At 40.0% G+C, this 22,489-nt stretch overlaps 1 protein-coding gene and 1 non-coding gene across 2 annotated transcripts; one reads left to right on the plus strand and one right to left on the minus strand.

Annotated features, from left to right (window-relative positions):
* The first annotated feature begins 6,085 nt into the window (after nucleotides 1-6,085).
* trnar-acg (transfer RNA arginine (anticodon ACG)) lies at nucleotides 6,086-6,158 on the plus strand. The gene has a single exon. It is a non-coding gene; the product is annotated as a tRNA-Arg (tRNA).
* Nucleotides 6,159-7,005: 847 nt separating this feature from the next.
* On the minus strand, nucleotides 7,006-12,258 carry LOC117371074 (uncharacterized). Its single transcript, XM_055221828.1, has 5 exons — nucleotides 11,573-12,258; nucleotides 11,174-11,410; nucleotides 10,492-10,555; nucleotides 10,173-10,264; nucleotides 7,006-8,563 (listed from the first exon to the last, which is right to left on the minus strand). The coding sequence occupies exons 1-5, from the start codon at nucleotides 12,256-12,258 to the stop codon at nucleotides 7,351-7,353; spliced, it is 2,292 nt and encodes a 763-aa protein (XP_055077803.1). The 3' UTR covers nucleotides 7,006-7,350.
* Nucleotides 12,259-22,489: the final 10,231 nt, after the last annotated feature.

Raw genomic sequence — 22,489 nt, forward strand, 5'->3', positions numbered from 1 at the left:
ATGTCTTCTCCTGAGATGTGCTCTATAAGAAGAGAATTGATTTGATAAAAAGTTAAATATGATTTTGACCTGAACAAACATTTTCTCCAACCACTCTTTCTGACTCCTGAGAGAAACCGGGCCCCTTCGGCAGAGCATTCCATCATGCAGAGGAGGATGAAGAGGGGCGCAATAGTTTAATTTCCTCAAATACATTTATTGGAGTGACATCTACATAAAATTGTACTTGTGGAGAAACGTTTGCAGACACCAAACCAAAGCTTTATGTTGACAATAATAAATAATTTGAACATTTGTGTTTCTTGCAAAGCTCCTTCGGATATCATTTTGTCTTTCTTATTTTTGTGGTCTATTCTTGGAAAATACCAGATTTTATGAATTATTTAAAGTACTTTTTTAATTATTTTAAGTAACTTTGTTTGAAAAAAAAATAGACAAAAGGAAAAGCATGTTTTTAGTTGTTTTGTTTTGTTTGTTGTTTTTGTTTTTTTCATTATGGATGTGTATATTGTATATATTATAACTCTGAGCAGGCTTGCATCTCCACAAACCTCGTTCTATCTCCATAGTGAATGTTTGGTTTTAACTTTCTATTTCGATAATCTTGCAGGTGACTTTCCACCCCCAGAAAGTTACATTACTACTATTACTATCATATTAATGTTTTGATCTTTCAATTGCATTAACTTAAAATTATAAATCAGCTGTTACACCCAGTTACTCTTGCATCTACTTGAGTTTCATCAAATACTATACTGTGTACTCTTGCACCACTGCTTTGCAGTAAAAATGTTTCTGAACTAATTGTATCCTCACTTAAAGGTGCTGTAAATGGTCTTAGGTTATTCCTCACTTTGCACATTATCCATTAAGAGTGTTTTCATTATTCAACCCAAAAGTTTTAAGCACCTTTCAACTTATTTATGTTATGTTGGAAAGAAAATCCTTGTAGAAAAACTGGTTTTGAACTAAACATTACAGTATGGATGGCCATTGTTGCTAGGATTGGATTAATACAGCCTTAACCTCCTATGGGGAGGACATTATTGTAATATGTTAATGCTGAATGAAGATGCCAGATTTGGCCAGTGTAGTTGAGTAGTTTTAGAGTGAACTGGGTTTTGAAACTGGATCTTCTCTGAGTCCATTGTCCGTTAGAGCACTTTACAGCTCCATACAAGTGTAATGTGTGTGCTCCTCCAGGCACCTCATGTTCTTCTGAAAGCTGATCTCTGCACCTACAGTCACAGGGAAGGATGCACCACAGCACAAATGAATTACTCTTCAATCTGATGATTTATGTCTGAGTCTGTACAGCTGCTGTTCAGGTCTCCTTTAACCTGATCGCTGCTAACACGATAATGTCCACTCGGCGCACACTGTAACACTGAGAAAGCCTTCATATTACTATGGATATTCTGTTCTGTGATCTTTCAGAACAAGATATGCTCCATGCGTATTCTCAGCTTTTTGTCAATTGATGGTGGTGTAGTGGTTAAGACTCTCACAGCAAGAAGGTTCTTGGTTGGATCCCTGAACTGACTTGGGCCTTTTTGTGTGTTTACATGTTCTCATTGGGCTTCTGTAGGTTTGCTCTAGGTGGTCCAGTGTGCTTTCTGGGGTCCAGAATACACAGTCTTGTTCACGAGTGAGGGAAGGATGGAGCATGTGATTGACAGGTGGATGGGTGTGATGTGGTCACTGTGTCAAACTGTTGTGGTAAAGAAGGAGCTGAGTCGAAAGGCAAAGCTCTCGATTTAAGGGTCAACCTACGTTCCTACCCTCACCTATGGTCATGAGCTTTGGCTAATGACCTAAAGGACAAGCTTGCAGATACATAAATGACTTTCTTCCGCAGGGTGGCACTCCCTTAGAGATAGGGTGAGGAGCTTAGTCACCCAGAAGGAGCTTGCAGTAGAGCCGCTGCATCTCCACATCAGGAGGAGCCAGCTGAGATGGCTCAGGCATCTGTTCCAAATGCCTCCTGTGTGCCTCTCTAGAGAGGAGGCCCCGGGGAAGACCCACGACATGCTGGAGGGACTATGTCTCTTGGCTCACCTGGGAACACCTCAGGATGCCCCTGGAAGAGCTGGAGGAAGTGTGTGTGTGGAAAGGAAAGTCTGGGCATCTCTGCTTTGACTGCTGCCTCTGCAACCCAGCCCCAGATAAAGTGGAAGAAAATGGATGGATGGACAGGAAAAAAATTTGTATTTTAGCAGAATCAATGAGTGAAGCAGTAAACTGAGGTTTATTCTGAAGTGAGAGAAATTACCTTTTATCTGTAAATGATAAGTGACCAATGAGCTCCTTCGTTTTACATGTCACTGAAATAAACAAATCTGATTGCGCAAATCCAGGTTGAGACGTGACAGAGGGCCGTGATGACAAGACTGATCCATCTGTATAAACAGAGTAGTACAGAGAGAGAGATCACTCTGGACTAGCCAGCCGAGTGTCCTCCAGCGCGACTCAAGCTGCATTGTCATTATGCTTTAGATAAATGTTACATTAATAAAATATTTGCTCTGGACTCTAGAGGCTGCTATTCCAGGTGAAACTATTAATTATATTTAATTGTACCACGGCATGGATGAAATATATGCAGATTTACTTCAGATGATAAATTATATAGTTATGAATAATGCAGGATAACAGTGGGAAGGACATCAACCCAATCAGCGATGCACTACAAGCTAACACTTTTTAGTCTTTGAAAGTTTTAAGTGGAGCCTCAAGCAGAAGACTTATATAATATGATGATAAATATATATAAAAAAATATAAACAGCTCATAAGTAGTAAATTATACAACTTGCATTCACTTTTAATGATTGACATGACATTTGAATATGTCACCAATGGAGGTGATATGGTTAGAAAATATAATATTAGTGATAGAGTTGGTTGCTGATCAGATCCCAGGCCATGGAAATAAAGTGAGTGAAACAGACAATATTTGTAATAGATGTATTCCTTTATTATTTCTGCAATCTCTAGATATTGGCACTGACTGCCTATAATATTGTTCATACCCATCAGAAAGAGCGTTGCTGACCTGAGTGGGTGTCAGGTGCATACGGGTGTGACAGGAGAAGGAAAAAAGTATAAAGAAACTCCTACACACTGTCATTTTTATTTCAATCTATTTCCTTACAATGTAAATGGTCACTGTTGCCCCACAGCAGCATGTAAATACAATACATTTGGTTGTTTTTTGTGTGCTGATTCGCTCTCACCTCCCGAGTTTTATAGTTTTCAAATCATGTTTATGTCGTAATGCAGGCGGATTGGACCAAGAGATGCAGGACTCGGGGAAAGGTTTACTGTGTTTACTTACAATAAGTGATAAATTGAACAATAATGAAGGTAGATCTGGCGATGAGCAGTGGGCAAGGTGCAGGCCAGGGTCCCGGGGCAGAACGTGGAGTGAGAAGGAGACGACGGTGTGGGCAGTACAGGAGCAGGAAGCAGAGTGCGAGCCAGGGTCCGGGGTCGTGGAGTGCAGGGACGGAGACAAGGCAAGCAGAGCCAGAATGAGGAGCAGGGTGCGAGGCAGGGTCCAGTGACGTGGAGTACAGAGGCAAGACAAGACAGACGGTACCAGGGCTGGGAAGCAGGGTCGGAGCTGGGACGGTCCAGGGAGCAAGATCTGGAGGGTAGCAAATAATCCAATAAGCGCGGTACAACGAGCAAAAATACAGAAAGCAAGGACAAACAAGATAATCAGGTTGACATGCGGACGATCTTGCACCGAGTGTCTGGTCCTGGCTCCTCTTATCCATGGCAGGTGGCGTTGATTGCGCTGATGAGTTCCAGGTGCGCGCGGGAGGAGCCAGGAGCTCCGCCCAGCTCCGGCTCAGGCGGGTGAGGGAGGGGAAGGAGCAAGACAGGAGGCAAAACAGGGAGCAGGAACAACATGGATCATGACAGTTTAAGCCCTTTGGTTTTCATCAGAGCATTTGTCAGTGTGTAGTGGTACAATAGTGTGTGTGTGAGGAGGTGAGTGGCAGCTGTAATTGGAGCATTGATGGTTCAGAGATACGATGGATGAAACTGGAAGAATATTGAGAGGAGGATGTTTAAACACAGACTACAAAATATAGTTGAAATCTATGTATGCAGTTTCTTGAAAATTTCCATAGTAGTTTAGATTTATATATCTATGTAGCAGAGCAGTGGATTTTAGTGGATTTTTTTAAAATATAAGATATATTAATTTAGTAAAGTAATCAGCAATGTCTGCCATACCAGGACACAGTACTTTCCCTACACACTAAGGCCGATCCCAATTCTACCCCTTAGCCGTTTGCCTTAGCCATTCCTTTTCTCCATTCACGAGAGGCAAAGGGGTATCCCAATTCTCTTTAGCAGCAAGAGGCAGGGCTAAGGTGAAGGGCTGTACAACCCTTCAAGTGGAGCAAATTCAGATGCAGACTTCAAACCAAGTGGTAATAGGAGTTTGAAGAAACAACGTAATGTGCTGGCAAAATAAACTTTGAAATGTCGTCAATAAGCACTTAATGACATTTATAACGTCGTAATATTGTCCTTTAGTATTTTTGTTCACTTTGCACTCAGTTGTGTGTTTCGAATTGTCACATATCCAGTTGCATTTGTCAAAGTACACACCCCAATCCACCTGCTCTGCCACTGTAGAGTTTACAAACTTTACCAGAAGAATAGATCCGAGTTGTATTTTATTTCATATTTATGCCATATATCACCGGTGTTATGAGCCAATACTTGGAGGTTAAGCCCAATGGCTCGGGGACTGCCTCTAACTGTTGTGAGTGGGACGAGAGCCCCGATGTGAGGGAGAGGACTTACACGGGGACAGGGCCCCTCTCTCCTTGCTGCTGAGCTGCAGATAGTGGGGAGAGCAGTGGTTTGAGCAAAAGGGCTTCACGGAGGGACAGACTCTCCTTCCCCACTGTGCGTCTGACTCATACACAAAGGAGCAGAGACAGATGTACCAATGAAGCAAAGAGAAATATACAATATGAAATGATCACAGTTCATCGTGTGGTCTTTTGTTTTGTCATTTAGCTTGTTTAACTAAATAAAAGAAGCCTATAACTGAAACATTACTCTGTCACAAGTTCACAAGCATCATTACTAGTCAATACAGTGGTCTAATCATAAGAGTGTTGCCATTGATCTTGCATTATGTCATATTGCTGGATTATGAAATCTAATAGTCAAAATTATAAATTAAGCCTAAATAAGTTGACCTAAATATGGCCCCTATAATAGCGTAGCCTGGTATAATCATAATATACATTATGATTATACCAGACTGTTATTTTTATGGTTATTATAAACAATCTAAATAATTCAACATATTCATAAATAACACTACACAGCACTTAACTTTTTGTAATTGAAAAATAAGAAGAGCCAAAATGAGGGCTGTCCCATTTCCAAGTGCTATGTTGTCAGCCTCTCACTTTGGCCCTCATTTTGAAGGGGCAGGGGAAGGGGTAGAGCTAGGGCTAAGGGGAAGATGTAGGGGTACAAGAGAATTGAGATTTGGCCTAAAGGTACACAAGTTCGCTGACTGAATATGACATGAATATAATTTACCTTTAATGTATTATCCATTTTGGTAGGGATGCAGGTGACTGACATGGTTAGTAAGTAGATTTAAAGAAATCCAGACTTGTGTACATTATAAATAAATGCTGCTGCTTGCTATGGTAAAATAACACTGAACAAGTGTTATATATAGGGAGTTTTTCAGTTTAGAACGAGAAGTTAATGAACCTGTTTCTATTATGGGGCTACAGCTGTTTTTGTCCACACAAACAAGAGACTCACACACAGTCAGAAAGATGTGAAGAATACAATAACAATAACTCCCCAATACGTCTTTATTTATATTGGTCAAATCTTAGGAAAATTCAGTTATTATATTTACATTGTAGTACATGTGTGAATGGGCTCATTATTGCTTTGGGGAAACAAGAACAACACTGCCCCTTTAAAGTGAGAAAGTTGCCTGTGATGCATATTGTGTGGTGGGGGAGGGCCTCCGAGTGGTTTGTGTCTCGCACTCTTTGTTTTGGAAACCCCCTTCCTGTGTCAGTGGGCCAGTGGCGCAATGGATAACGCGTCTGACTACGGATCAGAAGATTCTAGGTTCGACTCCTGGCTGGCTCGTTTTTGAATTGAACTATTCAGCTGTTTAAAATAGTGTAATATATTCATATTTACCAAAAAATGTTGCAGAAAATCTTGTAGAACAAATGAGGGCTCTCAAAGGTGAAAGAGCAAGTTGGAAAGGGCTGGTGTGAACTGTGATCTGGCAGAGTGGATTCTGGACTAACTCCAAATCGACTCCAGTTTATGAAAGCCCGGGACTGTGTGTTTGACCTCCTGACCTGCAGTGTGAGGTCCTACAAGGGACCGTCCTCGCACCCTTCCTCTTCACTCTCTACATTGCAGACTTCAGGCACAGCATAGACAGCTGTGTCCTGCAGAAGTTCTCACACCATGCAGACATAAAAGCTTGTTTAAAGGTGGTTTGTGGCACGGGTGGTTTGAATGGAAAGTACAGTGTTACTGTGGTTATTCATGTTTGTGTAATCCCTCAGTTGTCCAGGTTACTATGTGTTTATCCATGTGATTTTGTACTCTGTTTATAGCATGGCACATTACACATACATTATGTGTCTGGTGATTCTTAAATGAGGAATGGATTCTGGGAACAGATGCCTCAATTGCACCCATATTAAATTATAACTTATATTTAAGGCTTGTTTAAGACTTGTGTACATGCGATATGCTTTTATTTTTTCGATCATTATACTACCTGTCTGTTTTACTTATTTGTCAATGTGCAAAATAATTTACCAAGCTTGTCTTACCAAACTTGTCTACAAATAGAAAACAGAGTATTGCTACTATTTCCTTTTTATAGGCACTTCACTTTTGTACCAGCCTCTACAAGTAAAGGAATGTGTTATTACTGTGAACAAAATTACAAAACACAATTTAGTAACTTTATTTCAATAATGTTATGCACACGCATCCATACTCATACTCATATACTCCATATTCATATTCAAGAATATACTCCAAATATAAGAAAATACCTGAGCAGCTTTATCTGTATCAGCTCCATTTGCAAAACCTAAGGCAGGAAAGAAGTTGGTCTTACAAAACATCTGACAGTGAAAAAGTTAAAATAATAATTATGGACATAAACATTTTTATGAGGTAATTTACTGTTTTTTGCATGAATTTAAAGTAAGTCAGTTGCTGACTTGTATTTTACAATTGAAGTGCTATAAATGTAATGTAAATTTGATTGCTAAAAGAAGAATTTCCTTTAAAAATGACTGTTGGTACACTATGGTATACAACTCTTGAACCTCCTGGTGTTTTTCACAGAGAGCTGATGGGTGACATACTGACAAAAGCACACGTTTGCCTCCAGGTGACTAGAGCTGGAGGTGGTTTGAAATGGGAAGTACCTTTTAGCGAGACAGCAGGCGTACCCACAGGAGTGCTCCACTATGGCTGTATGAAAGAAGTCCTGGTCCTGGGACAGAGCACTGAGCTCCTCTCTGCAGCCCTCCACACTCACATAAACCAGGAGGAGATTAGAGTGTGACTGAGAGCCTATCAGGACGTGCTCCTCAAACAGGAGGCTGTTGGCCTGACCAATGGCCTTCTGCAACTCTCGCACAACACGACGTATCTCATCCCTTCTGAATAAGAATATCTTATATAGTAACCCCGGCACTATTAGTATAAAAAATATTATACCCACTATTTTAAAAGCATGTTCAGTATTGTTCCTAAAAGGCATTTTTATTAGTATTCCTATTAATGAAATTAATAATACAATAACTAACCCAAACCCAAGGCCATACATTCCTATTGCCCAATAAGATCTGAACCTAACTTTTGTCTGAGAGACAGTGTTGATGATCCCAATGGCCTCTCTGTAGCGCTCTGGCTGCTGAATGATCAGGCTCAGTTGGTCAGGTACACTGTCGCTCCACACTCCACAGTCAAACTTGTTGACGAGCTGCTCTTCGTTGACAGCAGACAGTGGCTCGAGGCTCTTGCCGTTGTAGAGGGATGGCGGCTGGTAGGACACCACAGTGGAGCCCTGTATTTCCTGGTTAGGTGTACACAGCACTCGGAGTAACTGCTGTCTGAAGTCTGGCTGCTGTATCTCCAGGTATGTGAGGTGAGCCAGGTGCAGAGGGACCTGCAGGTCTCGCTGCAGCAGCACTGGCACTATGGGCTTCCTCTGCAGACAGTCTCTGAACATGGACATGTTGGCCTCCAGCAAACACCAGCGGCTCCTCACAAACTCTGCGCTCAGGATCAGTAGCACCTTCTGGCTCTGCTGAATGCTTTCAGACATGTTGTCCAGAATGGGACGTCCCGCAGTGAAGTCTCTCTCATGGTCACACACCCTCAGGCCCCTGTCCTCCAGCTGCTGAATGAGAGCGTGTGTCCACTGGTAGTCAGTGCTGCTGTAGCTGCAGAAAACGTGGTAGGACTCTCCCTGAGAGAGCTCTGGGATTACCAACTCTGCGCCCATTTCTCTGAAAGACAAAAGTCAAGTTTTATTAAGAATGAGCAGAAAAATTTGTGAGTAATTGGGTATGCTAAATCAAATATGTTTATACAAACTTTTTATTTAGAAAAGAGACAGTGAATATTAATGAACATATGATCATATGTAAATATACCAGATTTGAGTCAGAGTCCAATTTCCATTTGTTTTCTTATATGAGCTGATGGTAACATCAAAAGTCATACGTAGCATAAAACACTAAAACAATATTACAAACATTAGGACCAAAGACAACAAGAACCTCACATTAGAATCACAATACAAACAACAGCAGACTTGAGTACAGAGCAGGAGCAGCCACCACACACTCACGAGTCAAACAGGCTCACACATTCATTTACAATTCACAATTACTTATAATGTCCAACAATGCATTGTCCTAAAATAAGGTGATATGTATTGCACATACCCTAAAGTGCTGTGTATAGCATGTACCTTAAAGTCCTCAAAGTGTTTCACATACCGTACAGTGCTTAAATACTGCACTTACACTTAAGTGCTGTATGTCTTGCACTAGTCTAAAGTACTGAAGCATTGCAGATAAGTCCTATAAAATTGCACATACCGTAAAGTACTTAGGTATTGCACATAGTCTCAAGTGCTGAATTTAGTTCTTATGAATTGTGCTCACAGGTGTTGTGTGTGTGTGTCTTAGTCTCTCATTTTAGCAACCTTTTAAAGTTGTAACGCTGGGAGCGTCCCTCCTGGCTTTATAACATTAGCAGTTCCATTGTACACAGCCCTTGTAAGACAGAACATTTTGACAAGGTACTTCCTCTCACAGGGACCTCTGTTTATGGCTCTGGTGGTTTGTGATACTGTGGTTCTGTATTTAGTTCTGTAACGGTGGTGGAGCCAGACCATGTAAGCTTTTAGAGATGACACAGGTGTTTGTGAATTTTACAAAAATGAAAAAAATGTAAAACTCCACAAATTATCTTTGGAAGAATTACAATGGTGGTTCATCTAGATTGTATGTAAAAAAAAAAAAAAAAATGGAGTATTGTAAAATGTACACATTCTCTTTCTTTACAAGTTAAATTCAGAAATAGTTGATGTATTATTCAAATATCACTTGCAGCTCATGAGATTATTGTCTGCCAAGGACTCATTTGAATAGATCAAATATAATAACAATACATTTAATTAAGGTAAAAATTTTAACGTAAAAGCTTATAGCATTTCACTGTGAGTAATTAGCTTATTTTTCACATTTTAAAAGGTACTCTGTCTTTAATGTATTTTACTTTTTTACTTTCAGCATACACTTGTCATATTTAGTTTCTACATACATGCTGTTTGGCCATGTTTAGTGTTCTGTTTACTTTATTCAGGGACCATGTACAAATGCATTAATCAAAAGAAAAGATTATCTCTACCCGATTTAGCTACTGCTCCTTTCTGCTGTCCCGGGGCAGGTGAACGCACTAAAAATGCGTATTTCATTACATTTACATTGCAGGACTAGCATAGCTTATCATTAACATTAACAATAAAATGCTATCAAATAAATGTTAGAAAAAGACATACATTCCAACATTTGAATTCATTCATTATAAAAGAAAAAGTTCACCTACCTGATGCCGGACAGGTAAGCCAAGAATGACAGGAGCTTACACTTTGAACCTGATTGCAGGAACTGTAGTTTAATTCCTCCTCCCTTTGTCATCTTAAAGGAACAGTGTCATGACACCACAAACCAGGTTTTCAAATGAACTGGATGTTGATGTAAAAATATTTATGTAGTTTTTCATAGAACTAAATATTCCACTACCAAAACTTTCCAAATTACAATTTTTTTTCCAGTGTTAGGATTAAGGTTAGGGCCTGGTTTTGAGATTCTGGTTAAGGTTAGGGCTAGGGTGAAGGAACATTGATTATTACATTATTACCCACCACTACTGTTTTTGGACCTCTTGTTGTCTCATAGTCATGTCTAAGAGTGTTCTCTGGGCTGTGCCTTGACAACGAGTGAAAAAGCTCAAAAGAGGAAAGGCTAAGGTCGATCAGGGGGAACTAGCTGCATTATGGGATCTTCGTCATCCAGTGTCTGTGTAATAAAAGGGGGCGGAGCCAAAGATACAGTCATTTAGTTGTGGATTTTTTGATTCTGACACAGTTCTCGTTTATGCCATTTTCTTTGTACTTACTTGAAATGGGATATGTTGTGTAAAATCAACTATCAGTTTTGACCTACTTTTCACAGTTTACAGTTATGTCTTCATTATATTTTCATTATTCATTTCCAAAAGTATGTTAAAAAGCAACATGTCTGAACTTCAATATTACCCCTATTGTAATACATCACACATGCACCTTCGTTATGTCTTTATTGAAATATTTTTAACAATATTAAGATCATTGGAAGGTTCTCAAAAACAAAAAGGGTTACATCACACATTAATATTGGCATCCACTGCATTTTGAGGAAAATAAACATGGAAATATGGGGCTACATGTTTTTTTAAAACAGCTAAACCTGGTGTTTTTCACAGAGAGCTGATGGGTGACATACTGACAGAAGCACACACCTCCTTCCAGGTGACTAGAGCTGGAGGTGGTTTGAAATGGGAAGTACCTTTTAGCGAGACAGCAGGCATACCCACAGGAGTGCTCCACTATGGCTGTATGAAAGAAGTCCTGGTCCTGGGACAGAGCACTGAGCTCCTCTCTGCAGCCCTCCACACTCACATAAACCAGGAGGAGTTTAGAGGGTGACTGAGAGCCTATCAGGACGTGCTCCTCAAACAGGAGGCTGTTGGCCTGACCAATGGCCTTCTTCAGCTCATCCATAATGCGCTCAGGCTCATTTTTTCTGAAGGATACAATTTTATAGAAAACCCAAAGTCCCACTAAACCTATACACACATAACCTGGAATATGTACTGCTGGTGTTACTGGGATACCTGGTGTAGTAAAAATAACTGTTAGTATTACACCACAGAAAAATATTCTTGCAAGCAGAGAGGCATGGTACATTCCTTGGGACCAGGAAGTCCTATATTTCACTTTTGTCTGAGAGACAGTGTTGATGATCCCAATGGCCTCTCTGTAGCTCTCTGGGTGCTGAATGATCAGACGAAGCTGTTGGGGCACTACTGTGTCGCTCCACTCTCCACAGTCAAACTCATTGAGTTGCTCTTCGTTCACAGGGGACAGTGGCTCGAGGCTCTTGCCATTGTAGACGGATGGGGGCTGGTAGGGCACGACTGTGCAGCCCTGCATTTCCTGGTTACGTGTGGACAGCACTCGGAGTAACTGCTGTCTGAAGTCTGGTTGGTGGACATCCAGGCAGGTAAGGTGAGCCAGGTGCAGAGGGACCTGCAGGTCTCGCTGCAGCAGCACTGGCACTATGGGCTTCCTCTGCAGACAGTCTCTGAACATGGACATGTTGGCCTCCAGCAAACACCAGCGGCTCCTCACAAACTCTGCGCTCAGGATCAGTAGCACCTTCTGGCTCTGCTGAATGCTTTCAGACATGTTGTCCAGGATGGGACGTCCCGCAGTGAAGTCTCTCTCATGGTCACACACCCTCAGGCCCCTGTCCTCCAGTTCCTCAATGAGAGCGTGTGTCCACTGGTAGTCAGTGCTGCTGTAGCTGCAGAAAACGTGGTAGGACTCTCCCTGAGAGAGCTCTGGGATGACCAACTCTGCGCTCCCCATTTCTCTGAAAGATGAGACAAAAGTTCTACTGGTCATACAATTAAAAGCATCACAAATGCCCAATTCCATAACATCTGAAAACACCAGTAACAACTTGAAACAGAACACAGACACTGATAGCATAAGAACGATGTGATGTGGAGAGGTTATGATTTCCTTGTGGACACTATATGTACAGGTTTGTTTTTAAAACCTGATGCAATATAAACTAGGACTACTCTCAGTATTAAAAAAGTCTGTGCCTACCTGTTAGGCCATGAGTAAATCTGAAGTGACAGTACTTTGAGCCAGGTAAGAGGAAAAGCCGGTCACGTCCTCCTCCCACTGAGGTCTTAAAGGAACAGTTTCACATTTTGCCCTATAACTTTTGCCACTATGATTTGCAGAGGAGAGATTTTATTTTTTTAATATTAAATTTTATTTTATTTTTTTAGTAATTAGTAAGTAATTTTTTAAATGGAAAACAAAACATAAACATTGTGATACTACAATTGTACTTATGTATTTTTAACTAGACAGTGACTCAGAGCTGTAAAACTACATTCTTATTTTCATATTATTTTCAAGTAAGTTTAGTGAACATTTTTAATCAATTATAATTATTCTCATTCTAAACTAACCTCTGTGCAAATGCCTGTCTGTCATTAGACAAATATACAACCTAGGAGTGTACAATCAGAAAAGAACACAATGTTAATGTTTAAGAGGATTTCCAGCTCAGAAAAAGAAGTTGGCAATAGCAATAAAAGCCAGTTAGCTAATCTTTAAACCAGAGAGACAAATACAGTGATTGCACAGCAGCGTCATAGTTTATGATCATTAGTATAGGTTATGTCATGTCATGTTCATATTGACATTTTTTAGGAAGTACAGGGTACAGGTACGTGACTCACTGCAGTGTGTAAAGAAAAGCCCAATGACCTCTTAAAGAGAGACTTTATTTGACATGTGAGAGTCACTCTGGACAGTGTCAGTATAGCCTCCAGCTTTACTGTAAGGAACCTCTGGAGTCTTATTTGACCAAGAGCTCTCATTCACATCACATATAAACCAAGTCTGTAGAACACCTGCATAATATAAGAATGTATATAATCATGTCCTATATTCTATTCCATAGTATTAGGGTTTAATATTAGGCTATGTATTAAGTTATAATATAATTATTCTATGATTATCATGAGAAAAAGGAAAAGCAGAAAAATACGCAGAGACAAAACGAGAGCTGACCCATTTCCAAGTGCTGTGTTTTCAGCCCTATCCTTTAGCTTTCATTTTGAAGGTGTAGGGGATGGGGTAGGGCTTTTGCCTAAGGGACAGGGTACAAAAGAGAGTGTTTATGCATGGGCAGAGAAGCGTATGAGTTTCACTTTAAAACTCCAAAGGACTCATGTAAACCCACGTAAACCCATTTCTTCTTCATGGGCTCATCTTATAACTGGTGGTTGTTCTCAGTTCTAATTGTGTTCATGTTTTTTTTTTTCTTCTCTTGGGCAAGACACTTGACCCACTTTACATAACTACATGTGTGGAAATAGGTTTTTAGTGGTGGACAGAAAAATGATCGTAATTATGGACCTTTATATCTTCAACATATGGGAATTAATTGAATGTCTTTAACCATGTGTATTAAGCCTGGTTAAAAGTGCCTTTTATAACATTTTATTATTGTTCCGGTGCTTGTTGCGATCTGCACTGCACGCTGTGTGGTTGTATTGGAAGCCCCTATCTTCTCCCTGCAGCCGGATGGGGCACAGATTGGACCAAAGCTATAAATATTGTAGCTAAGGCGAGCACACTGACAGTAAATACAGGGCCCCTCTGCCAGGCCAGATTAAAGAGGAAATGCATCACTGGAACACGTACACAACGGATTTGTTCTGTTATCGAAGATATAAAGGTAGACAAAAGGGTTGGATGTTGTTTTCTTTTTCTATAAACAACTAAAATAAAAAAAAAATTTAAATGCTTGAGGAAACAAACCTGGGCCCTCACAACAGAGTTTACAAACTTGAAACAATACCTCGAAAAACATGCTTTGCAGTGGACTTGCCTCTCCACGGATCAGACCAGCAACGTAGACTTAAGCATTTTCACATCTGTTAGTTTCATTTGGTACAGATCACGTGTCCAAGAGTGCGCAGTGGGAGGTCCTGTTGCTGCTGTAGTTTCAAAGATGTTAATAAAATGGACAGGCATTAAACTGTTGAACTATTCCAACTGGGGCGACCAGATTTTCTAAATTAAAAACTGGGACACACGCAGGTTGGGATGGTTAGTATGAATAAAACTGTGAAACGAGCACGCAACATTGTCCATTCTCGATTCTCTTCTTGTCTTTATCTGAGGGACTTGAGTCAGTGCAACAGAATGCCTTTTTTGCCTTAATTGTGTCATTTTTAAGCACGCTTTATTGTATTTTACCTAAACAAATTACAATATATTGCCCCCTTTATTATTGGCAAAAAATCTGGACAGCTGGGATATTTCTTGTATAAAACTGAGACAAATCACTGGTTTTGGATAAATCTGTTGGGACAGGAGACACAGGGCTCCAAACTTGGTCCGCTCTGGGTAAATAAGGACATCTGGTCACCATAATTCCAACTGGACTTTTTCTTGCTCTTTGGAGTGGCATAAGGATGCTTGTGTGGTGAGGTAGGTAAAAGCATTTTTCTAGCCTGTACTCCATCCATCCGGAGCCGGGTTGCAGGGGCAGCAGTCTAAGTAGGAACTCCCAGACTTCCCTAACCCCAGACAGGTCCTCCAGCTCCTCCGGTGGGACCCCAAGGCCAGCCAAGACACATAGTCTCTCCAGTGTGTCTTGGGTCTTCCCTGGGGCCTCCTGCCGGTGGGACCTTCCTAGGGAGGCGTCCAGGAGGCATCCGGAATAGATTCCTGAGTCCCCTCAGCTGGCTCCTCTCAAGGTGGAGGTGCATCGAGAGCCTTGCTTTTGGACTTAGTTCCTTCTTCCCCACCAGTCTGATACAGCGACCACAACACTGCAGACGCTTAATATGAGTACTGTTGTTTGTGGTGTGTGCTGAAGAAGAGTCACTGCTCTCTTGTGAAAACTCTGAGTCAGGGCTATAGTGTTTCACAAGTTTTGACTTAAATCTACACATTGACTAAACGTCCAGTCTCTCCTCTTGTCTCTGTGTGTGCAGTGCTGTCTGCCACGCTCCGCCTCCCTTTCTCTGATCTGACAGCAGCCCATCACCTTTTCTCCTCTGTTTCTCTCCTCTGGAGCTTCTTATTATTATAATTCCAGTTACTGAAAATAAATGACAATTTTCTCACAGTTTATGAGTGAAACTTAAGACCTCATTTAGCACACATCACACATGTTTCTGCCTGTACCCCGTGTGCACGTGTTTCTGTTGATAGCGGTAGAGCACATGCTTTTAGCCTTAACATATTGTACAAACTCCTTCCAAAATTTAAATATGGATGTCTCTGGAATTCTTTGTCCTATCAACACAAAGATAAGATGGAGAGAGAGAGTTGAATATGGGGGAAAAAAATCATGATTCTTTACATTTTTGCCCATGTATTTATTTTTTATTTTTAATACAGCCCAAATGGGGGGAGTGCTACAACAGGCACCATACCAACGCAAAGAACATCACCAGCTATACCTTTGATGCACTTAAAGCAGAACTAAGTAACATCTGTACCATACCAAAGTCTTTCTACGTCCCTGTGATGGTTAAATATGTATTTTTGGGATGTTTGAAGCGTCCAGTTTGTGTCTCCCTCTGCTGTCTCCGTGCGTAAAACCAAACTTGCAACATAGCCAACTCCAACTCGAAGAGAACTCTCACGGGAAACCCTTCTTTTTTTGGCAATATAATATGTTTTTGTATGTGATTATTCTGCCTTAAATCAATAAAAAGGAACAGAGAAGAAAAGAAAATTTGTTCTTTGGCAGCGTATTCCCATAACGGAACTGCAGAAGGACCTCTATCTATGAAAATTACTTAGTTCTGCTTTAAAACACACTAGCAGGTCTTCCTATGAGCGGCCCTTCATGCAACCTCTCTGTATGGACGATCTTGTGAATGCAGAGGAGGCAGAAGATGACACTTCAGACCCAGCAGAAAAAAATCCTGCTGCAGAAAAGAGGGACCAAGCATGTCTGAGTGAACATCATTACATTAGGAACTTCCACATACTTATAGTTCAATAAAACCTGTAGCAATAATAATGTAAATACCTGCAGTAAAAGACTCATTTTTGAGTTTTGCTCTGCGCCCTCGCCCTGTCGTCTCGTGCTTGAGCCTCTCTTATCTCTCTCCTGTAGCCCACTCTACCAACTTTTTTTCTTTTCTAGGTTTAATTCAGCAGTGATTTCCTCATTTTCACCTCATCATCTGCCAAGGCATGTCTCATCTGCCCAGCTGCTCTGCATAAATTGTCAAACCACTCATCCTTAACTTTGTGTGAATGGCACTGATTGAAAAGGAGAAGTTCTTGATTTTTTTTTTTTTTTTTTTTTTTTTTTTTTGTCCTGTAAACAAAATCTCACCTGCAGAACACCATGAACTGAAAAAAACAGATTGAGAAAGTGATTTAATCGTGTACAGTGATTACAGTATGTGCTTGGCATTTCCATCACTTTAAAATCAATATGCTTTTCATCGTTATTTAGTTTTAATTGAAAGCATACATTTGATACTATAAGTGCGGTCAAGAAAGGCCTTAAATACAGGACTAACTGACTTTTGACTGAGTGTATTCATCTGTAGATAAAGTACAGGTGCAATACAGTACGTGAACACAGGTCAGGGACTCGCTTAAGGACAGGCATCTGGTGTAAAAGAATGCCGTCTTTCTCTCGTGAACTATATACGACCTTGTGACATGTATCATCTGAAGTCCAACACTCAAATGTGGCACAGTGCACATTTCCTAAACAATCCCTCACTTGCATCATCCTTAAAAACAACACTATAACACTAACGAGCTGCACACGGCCGTATGTTATGTTACCCTTCATTATAGATGTTGAATCCGATTGTTAAAAGTAGTGGATAAAAGTGTTTTCCATACACCGATCAAGAGCACAGATTTAAAGCAATATTTCACTTATTTCCATTAGACCGTTGGTGCGTACGTTAAAGGAGCTGTATATATATAGCAGGGGTGTCAAACATATTTTCACCGAGGGCCACATCAGGAAAATGGTCGCTTTCAAAGGGCCAGATGTAATATAACATAAATGCAACTACTTTTTTAACTTGTTCATAAACTTTTTGTATTTATTGCTTATTCAGTTTACAAATATTGCATGTGTATTTCCATAGATGTAAAAAAAATATGAATGTATAACTTGCTCTCTCCTGATAAACTGACATTTTAAGACAGTTATACCGTTTAATTTACCCTGTTGTGGGCCACATAAAATGACATAGCGGGCCACATTTGGCACTTGGGCCTTGAGTTTGACACATGTGATATATAACCTGCTCTATTATTAAAAAAGTGTTACAATTGCAACTGAACCTGGGTTGTTAGTGCCTTAACCTGCAGATAGAGACATACAAGTTTTTATCATTTTAAATATATGGCCATGCCTCGTGAAAGCTTAGAACCTCCAGAATTCACTCCCTGAGCTACAGAGGCTGCACTAGCACTGATTCATTATTGTCTGCAGGTGCTGGGGTTTATGTAGTGACCATTCAGATCAGAGAGAGTCCTTTCAGGTTTAAAGCAACCGGATTTTAGCATTGAAACTGGCAACTCAAATGAGAGGCTCATTATACTTTCTGATTGGGGGTTTGGTTCTCAAGATGATTATCCAAATTATAACATAAAACTCTCAACCGTGTCTAATGTTTTTATAATTAAGAATAAATCAGTATTACAACTAAAAGCTGTATTTGATTTGGACACATCCACCTTGTAAGAATTTAAAATCTAAATCAAACATACGGTTTCTTTAAAAGGGCCCATATCTATTTATCTATGTTGTAGTGTTTCGTCAGTTGGGTTTTGTTTCATTCACACATATGTAAAATACAAATCCTGCACATTTAGAGTGAGTTCTTCTCTCAAACCAAAAACACTCTGTTCCACCTTGATTTACTGCATATGAGGTTATATGTGATTATAGGGATCTTTCCTTTTTGCAAGATAATACCACAGACAGGTATCAAGCAAAGGCCAGGTCGTTATTGGAATAATCCCATTCTCTTTTTAAACCCCTTCTGCATTTAAATATGTGTCTTATTTAAATACTTGGCTACTGCACAAAAGTCTGTCTCACCCTAATGCACATAATCCTCTTCTGACCAGTGTTTATCCAGAACCACTGGATTTATTACAGTAAACATGAAAAGGAGGCTTGTGTCCTCTTCTACTTTATTATGTTGCGGGTCGTGCTGTTGTGTTGATTCTCGGCCTGTGGTTCACCAGACCTCCACTGGTCATTTTTAGGGTTTTCCTTCTACTGTGATGGTCCATCTGTCTGTAATCCTGACCCCTAATTCAGGTGAGTAGTGGAGCCAACCATTGTACTCAGTAAGACTGAGTACTAACTTCAGATGAATCAAGAGTACAATATTATATTTGGGAAGTCACCAGGCCTACTGAAGTCAGACTAATTGCAAGAGTAACCGTCAGCATGTAATATCTGATTTATAATTTTAAATGTAAGTAATTGGAAAACAGAAACATTCAAAAGGAGAAACTCCTGCACACTGGCCTTCTATCAAAGGTGAGATTTATTTATAGGTGAGGCAACTTTTTACAGTAACTAGCCTTCTCTTATTTTGATTTGTCCTGGATGCATCTACATGTGGTTTTCCTCTTTCCTTGATGAAAAGGAAGGTCTAAGCCAAGGACGGAGGATGTTCAGGGACAACATCCTGGGAATGTTGGTTAATCTGTTTGTTTGTTATTGACCATGACTATGACTGTTTCTGTTTGTTAAAGAAGACATGTTGTGCTTGAGCCTGATATATAGTTCTAATATATAGTTCTAATCTGTGACACTTTTGGTGGTGTTACACATTTTAAATTGCAATATTAATCTGACAACTTAATAAAAGAAACAAGTCCACTGACTTCTGCATTAGAAAACTACAGTGCCCCATGGGAGTAGACATGAGTAGACTGTAGCTGTAAATGTCCACACAACAAAGAGCCGTGAAGTTGTCGGCTCCTCCTTTGGATTGATGCAAATCACACTAGTTAGTGGCAAATTTATTTTTCATTTGTGCCAAAATGACAACACTGCTGAATCCCACACATCACCCATTTTAAAAGGTATATATATATATATATAGCAGTGGGCGTATGCTGGTGGTGAAAATGGGAATTGATGGACAATATGGTGTGCTGAAAATAATCCATTAAAGATTACTTTAACAAGCATGAATAACTCCAAACACAACTTCGAGAGGGTCAGTGATGAGGGGAAACAACTATAATGTGGTAAAAAGCTCTGAAAATGATTTGAATTGAAGATTAAATGTCGATAAGCATCACCTGAGGCAACCAGGCTGCAGAAAAACAATGTGCACCTTCTTTACATTATAAAAAAAGGTTTAAATGCACTACATCTGGTATTTTTAAATACAGACCATTGAAATTAGAAAACTATAAACACAAATGTTCAAATGATTTAATATTGTCAATATAAAGCTTTTGTCACTTGTAGATAAAGATATGAGTAACCAGAGGAAACATTATAAACTCAAGTTAGAGGAAGCAATGGTGTCTGAAAACTACTCCAGTTTTATGAAGAAGTTATTAAAATAAATGAAATCTAGTTGAGTATTACCCACCTGTGTCTGAAGACAAGGGGAGGGACTGCTCTTTGGCAAAGTGTGACAAAAACTGGGGACGACTCACTTTTGGTCTACTGGGGTTGTCCTACAATCAGTGAGAATTGAATAACAGAGCAACAGTGACTAAAACTGGAACAGGAGCAGAAGAGAAAGTAGAAATCCTCTTCTTAGCCTAAATGGTCTCATGTGTTTAATCTGCCAGTGTGAGGACACTTTGTCAGAGCACTTTGTCCAGTCCCCTTTGGCTCTGTCTATAGCATAGAGGAGATTAGTCTAAGCACGTTTAAATGTTTGTGTTAAGTGTGCTGTTTGTGTCCATTATATCACATGTGCAGGAGAAGAGTCTGACACACTGAAGGTCCACTGACCCAGGACACTATTGTCTTAAACTGTGGGTGAGCTCATGTGGTGAAGGGGCTGAGTGAACGAGGGGTGAGCTCTTAAACAGCTCTAAGCTCTAAACAACTTTTGAGCTCGACTGGAAAGATCTATTTATCAGTTATTATCTAATTATTATTTTGTTTGGTGGGATAGCACCTGTAGTGTCACATCACCTCGATGATTCCATGGAAATAGAAAGTTAAAACCATACTTTGGAACATTATCCGTGGAGATACATACATTTTATTACGTGCTGTGGAAGATTAAAGTAGAGTCAGAAGAGTCATGTGTGTGGAAATGCAAGCCCGCTCACAGTAACAGCTCAGGTTTTTCAATGCAATAAACACAACCAAAATGAAAAATAAAGCTTTATTTTAGTGTATTTCTTGGCTAAAAAGTTACATACTATGTCTTTACTTACTACATCTGTTTCCATATATTATATTACACAAAATTGATTCTTCTCCTCAAAAACATATCTAGAGTTATGTTTTGTTTCATTCATACATGTTTGAGTTATTATTACTCTGGCTACATCGCCAAGGCTCAAAATTCTCTGTTCCACCTTGTGATGTCATACAGTGGTAGTTTTCAAGTTAAAACCTATATTTAACCTTTTGTTCAGTAGAGACCTGCAATTCCATGACTGAAATTATCCAAATGATTCTAGTGAAGGTGCATGGAGTTTAAAATCACAGTGGAGCACTTCCTGTATTACCACATGACATCACAAGGTGGAACAATGCTTTCCATCTGAGAGAAGAACTCAGCCTAAATGTGCAGGGTTTGTGTGTTAAACATGTGTGAATGAAACAAAACGAAACTGCAGGTATGTTTTTGGACAGGAAACATTGCAGCATGAATCAGAAAATACAGTTTTATGTTTTATAATTTGTCTACTCTTTAATAAAAATGCAACTGATTAAACTCTACATAAAATCCATATTCTTGAAAACCTGTCAGGTCATGTGTGGGGGGAAAAAAGCCATATTTTCACTCACACACATTTTGGATGGATTCTCTCTGAAACGAGCAGGAATAAGCCCTACCTTTCATGTGCGTAAACAGTTTCTATTTTCAGTCATATATTTGCATACGGTACGCGTGAGAGACAGAGTATTGAGAAGAGGTTTAAGGCCAATGATATTCTGAGTGGAAAAGTTAATCCTACCTCAGCTGTATTAGTCACACAGAGTTGGCTTCGTAGACAGGCTTCTGAAGGGCTGCAGGTGAAGCGTGGTCGCCCCCTACTGTTCAGTTTAATAGGTAAATATTACAACTAACCGGACATGGATGGGGTTTTTGGGGGGTTATTATTAGGGCTGTATTTTTTTCCATCCAAGACCACAGTTATGTCTGCTGATGGGGAGATACCAACAAAATATCTCTCCATCGTGGTATTTGTATGGAGAAAAAAAAAACAAACATTGAATTTGGAAGCTTAACTCCTGATTTAATACTGGTTTAGTTCCAGTGTGTTTGTTATTTCTAAGGAAAGAACAATGGTAGACTCATAATCTGTGTAAAGAAAAGGGCTAAGGAAGTGTGACGTCACCCATAACCTTTGCCACCATGATTGAGGCTGGCAGTTATGGGGGCGATTTGAGCTGAGTTCCATATTTGGGGTTTTGACCAGAAGTATCATTGCAACTAAAGAGCCAATTTGGACAGAGAATGTTGAAGGTAATGCCCCTTCCCGTCCACACCACTAGTTTATTAGCAGATTGTGTAGAGAGGGTTAATACGATCATTTTAAGACCAAAATGATGAGCCTGAAAGCAGCAGTTAGAGAGAATTCAGTTGAAAATGATTTTAGTCGATGGAGCCAGAAATGCACCCGTGATTACTTCCTATTTGGAACGCAGCAGCTAGCAGATTCACTATGTCCATTTATATACAAAGATTTTACAAAATCAAACTTTTTCATCACTTTACAGCGGGTGTACACTAACTATGACTCCAGTAGGTCCTGTTATACCAAGCCTGGGCATTTTACAGCCCCATGTTACACCAACCTCAAAGCCTTGCGGGTCCAGATGAAGTGCAGATCGGCAGAAAGA

Source organism: Periophthalmus magnuspinnatus, chromosome 5 (genome assembly GCF_009829125.3).
Source record: "Periophthalmus magnuspinnatus isolate fPerMag1 chromosome 5, fPerMag1.2.pri, whole genome shotgun sequence".
NCBI classification, from domain to species: Eukaryota; Metazoa; Chordata; class Actinopteri; order Gobiiformes; family Gobiidae; genus Periophthalmus; species Periophthalmus magnuspinnatus.

Excerpts from the sequence above, each read along its gene's own strand:
- LOC117371074 (XM_055221828.1), bottom strand. The coding sequence starts at position 12,258 with ATGGGGAGCGCAGAGTTGGTCATCCCAGAGCTCTCTCAGGGAGAGTCC. Across the intron at positions 10,556-11,173 it reads GCCTGCTGTCTCGCTAAAAG|GCACAGCCCAGAGAACACTC; the intron begins GTACTTCCCATT and ends CTCGTTGTCAAG. Across the intron at positions 8,564-10,172 it reads GCTTACCTGTCCGGCATCAG|AGAAATGGGCGCAGAGTTGG; the intron begins GTAGGTGAACTT and ends TTTGTCTTTCAG.